The sequence below is a fragment of the Pan paniscus genome, chromosome 13 (genome assembly GCF_029289425.2).
Source record: "Pan paniscus chromosome 13, NHGRI_mPanPan1-v2.0_pri, whole genome shotgun sequence".
In the NCBI taxonomy this organism is placed as follows: Eukaryota; Metazoa; Chordata; class Mammalia; order Primates; family Hominidae; genus Pan; species Pan paniscus.
This window is the reverse complement of record NC_073262.2, coordinates 132156205-132170484: the sequence shown is the minus strand read 5'-3', so window position 1 is coordinate 132170484 and position 14280 is coordinate 132156205. Positions and strand designations below refer to the sequence as shown.

The 14280-nt window shown below is 41.8% G+C and overlaps 1 protein-coding gene across 2 annotated transcripts in view; it reads left to right on the top strand.

The window, feature by feature from the left end:
* The window catches only part of DNER (delta/notch like EGF repeat containing), a 358840-nt gene that overhangs the window by 167248 nt on the left and 177312 nt on the right, over nt 1–14280 (top strand). For both annotated transcript variants that reach the window (XM_034955317.3, XM_034955316.3), the window contains exon 5: nt 1374–1519. In XM_034955317.3, coding sequence (XP_034811208.2) covers nt 1374–1519 — 146 coding nt within the window. The remainder of the gene's footprint in view (nt 1–1373; nt 1520–14280) is intronic.

The following is a 14280-nucleotide window of genomic DNA, read 5'->3' as shown; positions in this document are numbered from 1 at the left end:
GGTTTCCAACTTCATCCATGTCCCTGCAAAGGACATGAACTCATCCTTTTTTATGGCTGCATGGTATTCCACGGTGTATATGTGCCACATTTTCTTAATCCAGTCTATCATTGATGGACATTTGGTTTGGTTCCAAGTCTTTGCTATTGTGAATAGTGCCACTTTAAAGGTTTTAATTCGTATTTAGCTCTTTAAGCCATCTAGATTTACTTTTGTATAGTGTGAGGTGTGAGGGATCCAAACCTACTCTTTTTCCTGATAATGGAACTCATTTCACTTGCCCTAGAATCAATTCTTTTCTCTCTCTTTTCCCCACTGACTCCTAGTAGTCCCCTTGGTCTTACAAATCTTTTGTTGTAAAACTATCTATGAATGTGGCTTTGTAATGATGAGGCTTTTTAACTTTTACTCTTGACAGAGCTGAGGAAACTTTTTAAAATCATATTCATTAATTTCGATATTTTGTTTTAAAATTAAAAATTAGAAACAAATGAATGTTCATATTAGAAAAAAATGCTTACTTAGTGAAAATAATTTAATCATTGATGCAAAAATACTTATAATATTTATTTCTCCTTTCCAGTTAGAGGCTATATTTATTCATCAATTTATTCCATATTTATTGCTACCTACTATGTATGAATAGCTGCTCTAGGACATAAAGATCATTCAATGACAAATATGGTGTGTCAATGATACTGCAATCCATATTCAACTATGATTAGTCCCATTTTATTAGATGGCTAAAACTGTGCGGCTTAACTTGATACTGTGGAGTCAGATTGGTGATCAAGTAAGATGCATATCTTATCAATTATCAATAAACTCAACAGAGAATGTGTACCCATGCTGCATGCCTACTCCAAGGGGACTGAGACTAGGGCAGGTGATAAATGGGTGGGGCCTTTGAGGATTTCCAGCATTTGTGACTCCAAAGTAGCCAGGAGGAGGAGGACTTGGGTAATGCAGGTAAGCTGCTCCCTGGTAGAAGACTGGGGTTCCAAAGCAGAAACTGAATTCTAAGACGCCAGCACAGGGATGGAATTGAGAGACAAAGCAGCCGTCAGAGGGCAAGGGCGGGAGCAAAGCGAAAGGATCTGAGGTGGTTGCTCAAGTGCCTGGTGCTGATTTTGCTTGGCCTTAGGTGTTTCTTATGAGGCTTGGGAGGACCAGGCTGCCCTAAAGTCCTGAGGTCTCAGTGGATGGTGGCCATGTGCTTTATTCCCTTGCCTCACTGCATTTTGTTTTGTCAGACTTGAGTGCTGCCTACACTAAATTCATAGTCTTGTAGGAAGGCTGTTGGTAAAGCTTTCAACACACTGCCTTTAAAGAGGAGACACTTGACAATTTCCTTTTGCCTCATTTTCTTTTAGGTTTTGTGAATGATTCTGTGACTAAGTCTATTGTGGCTTTGCGCTTAACTCTGGTGGTGAAGGTCAGCACCTGTGTGCCGGGGGAGAGTCACGCAAATGACTTGGAGTGTTCAGGAAAAGGAAAATGCACCACGAAGCCGTCAGAGGTAAGGGGATGCCTGGTAGCTTGTAAATACACATATTTACATGAATATTTACCTGAATAAATACATAAGTATGTATGTGTTCTTACCCCTTTCATCCTTGCTCTATCTATCTATCTATCTATCTATCTATCTATCTATCTATCTATCTATCTCAAGCCAAGTTGATATATACATTCTTTTTGTTTTTGAGATGGGGTCTCGCTCTGTTGCCCAGGCTGGAGTGCAGTGGTGTGATCTTGGCTTACCGCAACCTCTGGCTCCTGGGTTCAAGTGATTCTCCTGTTTCAGCCTCCTGAGTAGCTGGGACCACAGGCACACACCACAATGCCCTGCTAATTTTTGTATTTTTAGTAGAGATGGGGTTTTGCCATGTTGGCCAGGCTGGTCTGGAACTCCTGGCCTCCAGCCATCCCCCCGCCTTGGCCTCCCACAGCGCTGAGATTACAGGCATGAGCCACTGTGCCTAGCCTGATAGATAAAATTTAACTATTACAAGATTCTCTCTATTTTTCTAATTCCTTGTTGCCCCCTTTCAGCCCAATTAAATCCCTTGCTCATAAACTTAAGGGAGTAGTTTTAAAACTGAATGGTGGTTGGACATAGGACATGAGTATTTAGAGACATCAGGACTGAAGATTTCAGTTTGGGACTCATCTGAATATGAATGGAATTAAAACCACTGGGATGGGGAAAGTGCACTGTATACATTAGCAAGAGTGGAAGGGAAGAAAACAGGTACATTTGCTAAAGAGGTCCTCAGAATGTACAGCTTCAATTATATGCCAGTATGCAACATATAGATATTTAAATCTCCATATGATTTTCAAAGTAATTGTAATGCATTTGTGTAGTGATAGATCCTCTTGCTTTGGTATAAAGTAGAGATTTTGTGAGAAGTAATGGTCATTATATCCAGTAGTACAATCAAGAGAAATGGAAGAAACAAAAGGTAAACACAGTCATTCACTTACCCGTTTTGGGGACTGTTGCCTGCCAATGTGGTAATTTCCTCCTTAGTCTTCGCATTTCCCTGGCTATGATAATAGAGTTACAGACGTCAGAGAAAAGTAAGAGAAGAAACTGAGAAGAGGCATGGATGAGATGACACATTAACTTTGCTCTTTGTGGAGCCGGCATCAGAAACACTATGGGAACCCTGAGCCCTGTTCCACTTTTTCTTCAGCAGATGTGGCCAGGGCATGGGGGCAAGGCCCGAGTACAGCTTCCTCCTCTGCCTCCTGTTTCCTGTTTCCAGGCAGCAGTTTGGGAGTCAGATGAACAAAGGACCACAGCAGTCACTGAGGTCAAAGTTCATCGGTATAGAACTCTCTTTATATATTTTTTGAGATGGAGTCTTGCTGTGTCACCCAGGCTGGAGTGCAGTGGCGCGATCTCGGCTCACTGCAACCTCACCTTCTGGGTTCAAGCGTTTCTCCTGCCTCAGCCTCCCAAGTAGCTGGGATTACAGGCATGTGCCGCTGTGTCCAGCTAATTTTTGTATTTTTAGTAGAGACGGGGTTTCACCATGTTGGCCAGGCTGGTCTCAAACTCCTGACCTCAAGTGATCTCCCTGCCTCAGCCTCCAAAAGTGTTGGGATTACAGGTGTGAGCCACTGCACCTGGCCTAGAGCTTCCTTAAAATATTTTGCAGGTGGACTCTAGGGTCCACCTGAAGATCTCTAACAAGGAAGACTTCATACCTTACAAGGGGGGCCTGTTCCATTAGGGGACATCTATTCCCCTCACCACTCGCTACATCCATCTCCAGCACCTTTTCTTTATTTTCGTCTCTAGTTATACACATATTTCTATTGGAGTTAATGTTCAGTGACAGTGGATTCCCAAACCCCAAAAGAGCATGGTTTGTTTGAGATTTTGAGGGTAGCACAGGTAGGTTTTCTTTGGTGATGCCTTCTTGTGGGAACGTCAGCACATTGGGTACTAGTGGACTTTGACAAGTGTGAGGAGGGGGACTAACAGAAGAATATTGGCAGAAGCTTTCAAGTACTGTTCTTGTCATCTTAGAAAACCTGTGACTTTCCTGTTAGCTATAATATTGCAGCTGCTTAAATATAGCATTTTCCGGCCAGGTGCAGTGGCTCACGCCTGTAGTCCCAGCACTTTGGGAGGCTGAAGCTGGCGGATCACCTGAGGTCAGTAGTTCGAGACCAGCCTGGCCAACATGGTGAAACCCTGTCTCTACTAAAAATACAAAAAATTAGCCAGGCGTGGTGGTGGGCACCTGTAATCCCAGCTACTCGGGAGGCTGAGGCAGGAGAAATGCTTGAATCCAGAAGGCAGAGGTTGCAGTGAGCCAAGATTGTGCCATTGCACTCTAGCCTGGGCAACAGGCTGAACTCTATCTCAATAAATAAATAAATAAATAAAATATATACATATATTTAATAAAAATTAATAAATAGATATATAGCATTTTCCTGTAGGATATTCCTTGGAGGAGGCAGAATGTGGTCAGGAACCTGAAAGCATAGTGAAAGTAATCATATCTGCTAAATCTTTGAAAAAGAACACAAATGGAAACTGAAGCCCAAACTCTCCCTGCTTCTGGGAGTGAGGTGAGCCACTAGAGTGAGGCCAGGAGGTGCAGAGCCAGGAGGCTCCTTCCAGGAGGCCAAGCCTGCCCTTTACATCCCGTGCCCTCCTGTCTATGCCACTTTGGACCAGTCTGCTCTTCTTCCCGAGGAGAAACTTCATGTATCAACATACTTTATGGGAAAAAAATGTGAAGGACACTCAGTGTTCTTCTATGAGAGTCATGGCTAGGGAGGGGTAAAATAACTGGAGAAAAGAAGAGGAGGCTAAGGAGAACATTTTTTTTTCTTTTTTAATTTTAATTTTATTTTTAGAATTAATTAAGTATAGGAAAATGTGAGGTTTGAGGGTAAGGGCAAGCGGGATGGTGTGTGTGTATAGTTGTGAATTTTCTGATTAGAGATGATGGTCGATGCTGCTATGGAGATGAGACTAATAGGAGGAATTTTATAGAGAAGCAAAGGGGGCAAGAATTGGAAAGATGCATAGTTAGGTAACGGAAGAAAGAGCAGGCATCAATACTCAGTTTTGTCATAGTTAACTCTTCAGTCAGCTCACATTTCAATATAATTTCTTTTTCATATGCAGGACTTGTCTATGGGAGAACGTATTTGATAAGGAGGTGCCAGAAGAGAGGAAGGGTGAGAGACTAAGAAAAGCCACTGGCAGGGGGCGGAGGAGGGGCAGGCCTTCCTGCCTTCTGAGTGAGCCTTCCGGGAGGAGGAGGAGACACACAGATCTTCCCCCAGGCCTTCTCAGGCTTCCCAGTGAATAATTTTGAGGTCTGATTAGCTCTGAAAAAGTTAATATTGGCACGAGAGAAGTGTCCTGTAAGAGGAACCAGAATTTTTGATTGATAAAGTGGTGAGATTCATTGTGAGCTTTCTTTTATTACGGGTGGCCCTTCTGGAGAAACGTTGATTCCGTAAGGCGGTCGTCATGTTATTTTAATGTATGTGTGTTGTGGGCTTCTCTGCAGGTAAGCTCTAGCTAGAAGGCTCTGCCTGGAAGCTTCAAATGGACTCATTGAAAAGGTAATAGAGGTAGGTGTTTAGCACCGGGCAGGTAACTTGGCCAGCCTTGTCAAATGTGAAAAAAAGCGAATCAAAAGCCGTGGTGAAGAATCCAAATCAGTTTTAGCAGATCCTTTCAGAGGCAGCACATCTCCATCAGGGGTAGCAGCTTCTTCTTGTTCTTCTTCTTCTTCTTTTTTTTTTTTTAATACTTTAAGTTTTAGGGTACATGTGCACAACGTGCAGGTTTTTGAAGAGCTTCTGGTGCCTCTGAGCTAACACCTCCTCCTTCCGTGTTGCCTCCCAGTTCCACCTCAGGTGTTTCTAGTAGAGCCTCGGCTGTCATTGATTCTGTATTGCCCTTCAGTGAATTTAAGGAAACTGTGGCAATAATCTTATCTGAGCCATTATTATTACCCCTCAGTGACTCTAAGCAAATGATTAGGCTGGAATGACCACGTCCATTTCATTCTAAGACGCACCACCTTGGCGCACACTGTTAAGTTGGAGAGAAATGTCTGTGGGGACTTGAACTCCCTAAGGCAGGAACAGAGGGAATGGAAAATCTTTTTTTGTGTGTGTGTGTGCCTACTTGGGTTCCTGTGACTTTTTATGATTGTTGCAATGGCTGTTTCAGTGTCTTAGAAGTAGCTTTCTAGCAATGAAAGACTGTTGTCATCACTTTTTTTCTTTTTACTGTTTCCTAAAATTAGAAGTTATACAGTCCAACCTTCCACCCAATGTAAGAATCCACTCCATAGCACAAAACAAATAGAACTGTATTTTGTGATTTAATTTTATTGTTTCTAATCATTTTTATGTCTTTTTATTAGATCATCCATCAAAATAAAAGCAATTCTGTTATTTCCACCCCGCTTTCATTTGGTAATGGAACTCATTTCTTTTCTGTCAGAGGCACTTGGGCGAGGGCGTATTTCACAATCCCGAGCTGATGGGTGGTTTGTGATAAAGCTCAAGCTTGCTGTTCTTGATATTGCAGTATTTGGGGGAAGGTCTTTATAAATGTTTACTTCAACATCGCAAGGAGCTCTCTGTTCTTGAAAACTGCTTTCGTGTTACCAAGGGTTGATTCTGATCTTTCCTTCTCCTTAAAAAAAGCTTTAGATCTCTCTCTGAACTTGTTCATCAAGGTTGTTAGGCTACCAGCTGCGGCCTATTGGTGATTGACTCCTTAATTACCTCACAGGTGAGTGTCAGGGCATCAGCACGGGGCTCTTGGTTGGTTTAGGCCTTAATTCTTCTTTAGATCCAAATTAGATTCCATGGACTATGTCTCTCTAGGTCAAGAAATTTGTATTTGGAGGAACAGGAACATTGGATGGCGATTATATATATTATATATTAATTATATAATATAGATTGTATATAATTAATATATAAATATCAATATAAAGTATATATAAATATAAATATAATTTATAAATATAAATATAAATATAATTTATATATACATATAAATATATATAAATATAAATTATATATGTAATCACATATATATATATGATTTGTTTTAAGGAACTGGCTCATGCAATTGTGGAGTCTTGGCAAGTGCAATATCTAATGGGGGAGGCCTATAGACTGGAGACTCAGGAAAGAGTTGCAGTTTGAGTCCAAAAGCTGTCTGCATGCAGAATCCCATCTTGCATAGTGGAGGTCAGGCTTTTGTTCTCTTTGGGTCTTTAACTGATTGGATGAGGCCACTCACATTATGAAGGGCAATCTGCTTATCTGCTTTTCTTAGCCCATTTATGCTGGAGGATACGATTTTTTTGAATTTTTGTATGAGTGAATAATCAGACCTTGGCAATGACCTTGAGCAGTAGGATAGAAATAACTCCCACAGGCTTAGCGTTCCAATAATGGAACACTAGATATATTAAACTTACTGATTTCAGTGTAAACCTCATCCAAAAACACCTTCACAGAAACATCCAGAATGATGTTTGACCAAATATCTGGGCACTGTGGCACAGCCAAGTTGATACATAAAATTAACCACCACAAGATTCTCTCTCTTCTTCTAATTCCCTATTGCCCCCTTTCTACCCAGTTGAATCCCTTTCCCCCAAAGTTAGGTTTTCCCCTGGCAAAAAGTCATATTCCAGGTCCTTTGCTCTGCTGTGGATGCCTTTTGTTGGGCAGCAGGGTGATTCTGATGCCAGAGCAGATTGTGGACAACAATTCTGAAAACAGAGGCCTCAGAAAAATGCTTCTCGTCTCCCCCTTCCCGCTGACTCCCTAAAGGATAGGCACAACATCTTTTCATCCAAGGATTATGTTGTTAATCATTTCAAGTCCACATGGAGTTAGTAATAAAAATAAATGCTAGGCAGTGATTTAATGGTTCAATAACAATCCCATAGTTTTCCTGTTGATTGGCTCTGGCCTATGTTGATAGGTAAATGGGATCAGGCCTCCACTCTGAGAAGACTCCCTAGAAACCTCACTGTCTCTTGCCTTAGGAATCCACCATCCTTAATCTATTAGGATCGGATACCAGAGCTGACTACTGAGACGTTGTTTTGAGAGACAATTGAGCTGGCATCATTTTCAAACCTTTTAGAGCCCAGGGGTGGGCCTATCTCTGAGAGAAGCTCTTGCATTTCTGGCCCCTGACGAGTCCTGACTTCTGTGACATCTCTTCCTACCTTTGGAATTTGAAGGCTCAAGCTCTGGGAAGTCCTACTCTTCCTACCTACAACTGAGTTCTTTCAGTTGGGTTTGGTTTATTGGAAATGATCAATGACTCGAACCAGTTACTTTGTCCATTGCTTGATAATACCCACTGTCCTTGTTCTATAGCCCATGTGGCCAAGTTGGGAGACACTGTCCTTTCAGGTCCATGTCTGCCTCATATCTATTTTCTCCTGTTCCGAAACCATGTGCCTCCTTTTTAGGGCTCCCTGTAAATTATCATTTCTTGGGCTTGTCTATTTCCAGGTTCACTCACTGAGTGACACACACACCATAGCTGATGTATGAGCAGCTACTTCAGTGTCTGACCCCAGCCCCTCTCACAACCCCTGCACCCCCAGTTCCACCCTCAAATCTCTGTGGTTTTGCTCATGCTGTTCCCCATCTGGAATGCTTATTGCCTCACTGGCCCTGCTCCCCCTGAGTCTCTACCACTTACCCTTCCACCTCCCCAACTATTTTTCAGGCTCAGCTCAAAATCTTCCTGCTTCTAGAAGCTGTCCCTAATCTCCAATGGGAAGTAGGTCCCTCCTCTGAAGTACTGTAGAATTTTCCTTCTGTTGTGGGAACACATGACTTTTGATTTATGCTTATATGTCTTTATATTCATTATTTTTTGCATTCCCTTCATTGCAACGTTATTGAGCACCTGCTGTGTGTCTGGTACCCTCTAGGCTCTGGAGGATACATACTGGTCTAGCAAGACATAGCCTCTGAGAAGCAGTTACAAGGCCACAGGGACAAGGTGCTGGATGAGTAACTCATAGATTAGAGAGCAGTGTGTTGTGTGCTGTGGGAGAGGTTTGCAAGTACATTTCTGAGAGCCCAGAGAAATGTCTGACTCAGATGTGAGATCATGGAGAACCTCCTTTGGAATCTCGGAAGGTGAGCTCTTCGACATTAGTGACTGTGCCTGGTTCATTCAGTATCTGTTGCAACAACTAGCATGGTGCTTTCCAAATGGGATGCTCAGGAACTGTCTATGAACTGGATGAGAAAAACAAATAAAAGAACGGAAATAAGATAGGAATCCAGTTGTCTGAGTTTTGAGTTAGATCTGTACTTTAAGTTCGATATTTGCTAAATATGGGAGCATGGAAAGTAAACGGTGAATTTAGTTTTACAAAATAGTGAGAAAATATTCTCTGATCTAAGGCCATCTCACAGATTGTGTGACCCAGAAAGTTGTAGTAACCCTTTGGGAATATTTTAAGCAGCATTGCCAGTTCTTCCTTATCATTTCAAAAAGAATTAGGTCAGGAAAATTTGAACCCATGGATCTTTGATGCTATCCTCTGTTGGTTTGAAAGCATCAGTGAACTCCCCTTCAGATTCGGAAGTGGGAATGTACAGAAGTGCAAGAGAAGATGTCATCTTCACTCACCCATCACTTCCCTGAGAACTCATTCCTCTACATCATTAATGCAACACAAAGGTCCTCATGAGACATTGAAAAGGCACTGTGACCTGGTTGGCTTATAAGAAAGGAATAGGATGGGAGAGGAGTCAAGGGAGCCCACAAAGAATCAAAGGAAAGACCTTTCCTGCATCCTTTTTAGCACCAAAACTGCAGCTTGCAAGGAGGACATCAGAACATACAGTTACTTTGTAATCGTTCTGTTCAGTGTGTGGTGAGCTTAGGTGCCCAGAGCTCTGCCAGCACTCTGTAGGAATTTCTCCTTTCACTAGGGAAGAAAGCAGTGAGAGGGGGTGCAGAGTGGGATAGTGGATGGGAAATACTTGATAAACCAGTGGCAAGTGTTATTACAGATAAAAGAGGCTAATTTATTATAAGAAATTATTTTTCTTGGGCTGGGCACGGGGGCTCACACCTGTAATCCCAGCACTTTTGGAGGCTGAGGAGGGCAGATCACCTGAGGTGGGGAGTTCGAGACCAGCCTGACCAACATGGAGAAACCCCATCTCTACTAAAAATACAAAATTACCACAAAAAATGATACCTATGTGACATAATGCTTATGTTAGTCTGATTTATTCATTCCACAGTATGTACTTAAAATTTATTCTTAGCAATTTTCAAGTATACATCATCATTAACTACAGTCACCAGGTGGTACATTAAATCTCTTGAACTTAAAAAAAAAACAAAAAACAAAATTAGCCGGGCAGGGTGATGCATGCCTATAATCCCAGCTACTCAGGAGGCTGAGGCAGGATAATTGCTTGAACCCAGGAGGCGGAGGGTTTGGTGAGCCAAGATTGCACCATTGCACTCCAGCCTGGGCAACGAGAACAAAACTCTGTGTCAAAAAATATATATATTTTTTTCTAAGAGATGAGGGAAACCCTTTCTTTTGACTAAATAGCTTTATGACAGTGTTCATTAAACATTTTTGAGTCAGAGAGTGATGCTCCAGACTTAATGCTAACGTGAAGATGTCTGAGATATGTTTATTTGCTAATAGCAGGGTGATCTCTTCCACAGATTTTACTTGCAGAAACTGCTTTGTGGACCTCTGAGAGAGAAAGTGCTTTTATGAGTAATAAAAGTACAATAATAATTATTAGAAACACATTAACCATAGAGATCATAAAAGTAAGTGCAGCCCAGCTGTTGCTTTTTTTTAATGGGTAAAGAATAAGCCTGTCTAGAATTTCATTGGCTTATGTTAGAATTATAATTCTTGGTACTAATGTAATTAAAAAGCCATTGCTGCATTTTATGTTACAGAACAGAAGGATGATTGTATCATCGCCTGCACAGAAAATGCAATCACATATTTGAATCATTTATTATAAATTAAAAAATAATTTTGCTAGATGACAAGTTAGTGGGTGCGGCGCACCAGCATGGCACATGTATACATATGTAACTAACCTGCACATTGTGCACATGTACCCTGAAACTTTAAGTATAATAATAATAATAAAAAAAAGAAAAAATAAAAATGAAATGACCTCCCAAAGGATAGACATCTTGTCATGTTTCTATTTCAGAAGGTTGAAATGTATGTCCCATGAGGACAGTTATAGAAGCATTGGGGAATGTTGGTGGCGTGTTAAATATATTAGGGCAAGGATGGTATCATGGGTGACATTTTCAGGGTCAGAGAATTTAGAGTAGAAGGGGATTTTAGAGGTCTCTCCACCTATTTTATTTTAAACACCAGGAAATCAAGGTCTAAGAGATATTTAAGCCATTTATCCAAGGCCCAAGAGCTAATTTATGGTAAAGGCAGGACAAGAATGAAGGGAGATTTCTGGACTTTTCTCTGGGGTTCCTACTGCTGAGCAACACTGCCTCTAATGCCTTCCACCCCCAGCAGTGTCCTCTAGGAGGATATTCAGGATTATAGCAGCCTTTGTAGCCCATTCAGTGTCCTTATGCAAAGTTTTAATGTTCACTACGAGAAAAAACAGGCAGCAGGTAGAAATACATTTTTGGGTTTTTTTTGGCGGGGTCGGGGGTTGACCTTATGGCATTTTGGTGCAGCATTCTCAAACCTTAATGTGCACATGAATCATATGAGGATCTTGTTAAATGCAGAATGTGGCCAGAGGGTCTGGGATGGCCCCGAGATGCTACGCAAACAATGCCTACGCTGCCAGCCTGGGGACCACGGACCTTACACCAACGCACTAAAGGCAGGGGTCTCATGGCCTTTCAGAGAGACTTAGAAGATTCAGCCCCTCTCTTCCATGGTCTTATTTGGCATGTGTTGTATTGGGGCACAAAACTCCCTGGGTTTCTCTGTCTCCAGAGCAAAGTTTGAGAAAATGAGGGTACAGGTGAAATCAGTAATTTGGGGAAAGAGAATTCCCATGGGTGTGGCCTGCAGCCTTCATACGCCTCCAGGAACTGTGTGTGGCCCGATTTCACACTTCATTTGCTACAGATTTTAAGTCTTTACAAAGAGGAGAGATACTCATGTCATAACTGTATGGGAGACATAACTATTGTTCTTAGATTTTAATCCATAATGTTTAACATACAGAAATAAGCCTCTGGCTGGACTTTTATGCCCAAGAGCGGAAAATGATCGCTTTGGAGCTTGGTGGGTCAGCTTTCCTTGTTCTTCCTCCCCCTGGAATGCTTATGCCTTTGTCCTATTTTTCAGTTCATAAGTCAGTGTGTATGTGAGAGCCACTGGAAATAAATGGCTGTGCCTGGGGTGGGCACCCATATGGGGCTGCTGCTTCATTGCCCCTCTTTAGGGACCTGAAAACCATCTGCTTGCTCCCAAAGAGGGATCTCTTCCACTTATCACCTTGGAGGATTCATTCATTTTCATTCTCTCATCCAGTGTTTCGTGAGCATCTTTTCTCTGTGAGGCACAAACTAAGCCCCAACCAAACCAGGGTGAGGACACGGATGTGTCCCTGCTGCCCTGATGTTTCATGTCAGAAAACTGTCATTGGAAACCACTGACCTCCCTGCTTATCTGAGGCCTAAATCTCCTGTAAACCATTTCCAACCTCCTCAGCCTTCCTCAGCCTCTAACTATGTATCTAGCCAATGACCATCAGATGCAAGTTGGTACTTCTTTCAGATTTTGAGGGAAAAACTTTTAGCATTTCCCCACCATGGTGTTCGGTCCTCTGCACCCACTCCAAATATGACTTTAAATTATAAGGAGACTCATCTGTTTCCCTGAAGTCTGATGAGATTAGACCTTTAGTTTGTCTCATGGTAATTGCTCCATTCCTTCTTTGAACTCATCTTAGATTTTAAAAATCAGTCTGGGCCGGGCGTGGTGGCTCACGCCTGTAATCCCAGCACTTTGGGAGGCTGAGGCGGATGGATCACCTGAGGTCAGGAGTTTGAGAACAGCCTGGCCAACATGGTGAAACCCCGTCTCAACTAAAAATACAACAATTAGCTGGATGTGGTGGTGCACACCTGTAATCCCAGCTACTAGGGAGGCTGAGGCAGGAGAGTCGCTGGAACCCGGGAGGCGAAGTTTACAGTGAGCCGAGATCACGCCACTGTACTCCAGCCTTGGCAACAGAGTGAGACTCTGTCTCAGAAAAAAAAAAAATCAGTCTGGCTTTACAACATCTCCTTCCAAGCTGTGGGGTGTCAAGTGGCTTCTGAGTGACCAGTTACATGTGTCCAAGGTTGCTGCTATTAGAGGATAGTATAGTAGCACTTTTTCGAAGCACCAGTGGACTCTGGGCATTGGCAACTAATGAGTCTTAATGGCAGGCAGGGTTGGATTTGGAGGCTTTCTCCAAGGTATTAGTTGAGATCTACTGGCCCTCTGGACAAACATTACCGCCCTCACTGGACTTCCATAGTGCTTTTGTTTTCAGAACTTGACCCATTTTCTGCCTATTGAGTTATAGACTCGAAGATTTGTCTACTGGGTACTGTTAGTCGTTTTATTTACAAAACTGTTTGGCTTCACCTAGCCTTGTGGTTTTCAGACATTTTGGTCTCAAGATCCCTTACATTCTTAGAAATGATTGAGGACCCCAAAGAGCTTTTGTCGATTGGGTTATATCTATTGATATTTAATGCATTAAATTAAAACTGAGGAATTAAAAAATACAGCCAGGTGTGGTGGCTCATGCCTGTAATCTCAGCACTTTGGGAGGCCGACGCAGGCCGATCACCTGAGGTCAGGAGTTCAAGACTGGCCTGGCCAACATGGTGAAACCCTGTCTCTACTAAAAATACAGAAATTAGCTGGGCATGGTGGTGGGTGCCTATAATCCCAGCTACTTGGGAGGCTGAGTCAGGAGAATTGCTTGAACCCAGGTGGCGGAGGTTGCAGTGAGTCGAGATCGTGCCAGGGTACTCCAGCCTGGGCAACAGAGTAAGACTCCATCTCAAAATTAAAAAAAAAAGAATTAAAAAATATAAATTCATCTTATTAGTAAACCCAATAAACTCATCACCTGTTAACATAATAATACCTTTTAAATGAACAATAATTATAGTTCTAAAACAAAACAATATAGAAGACTGGCATTGTTTTCAGTTTTACAAATTTCTTTAATGTCTGTTTTAAAAGAAGACAGCTGGATTTTTACATTTGCTTTTGTATTCAATCTGTTGCAGCATGTTGTTTTGGTTGAAGTCTAAGAAGAAAATACAGCCTCAATAGATACTTCGTTGGAAATGGGATACATGTTTTAATAGCCTTTCAGATATTTGTGTATATTCTAGAAAATACTCCAAAATTTGACATGTGAAAGATTCTTAAAGGTTAATTCAATGTGGACTCTGAAGCCATGTCAAACGCTTTCAGTCTGTTTCATTACAATCTATTAGTCTGTTTCATTACAATCTATTGGTCTGTTACATTACAATCTATTGGTCTGTTACCATTACAATCTATTGGTCTATTTTATTACAATCTATTGGCCTGTTTCATTACAATCTATTGGTCTCTATTTCATCACAATCTATTGGTCTGTTACATTACAATCTATTGGTCTGTTACGTTACAATCTATTGATCTGTTTCATTACAATCTCTTGGCCTGTTTCATTACAATCTATTGGTCTGTTTCA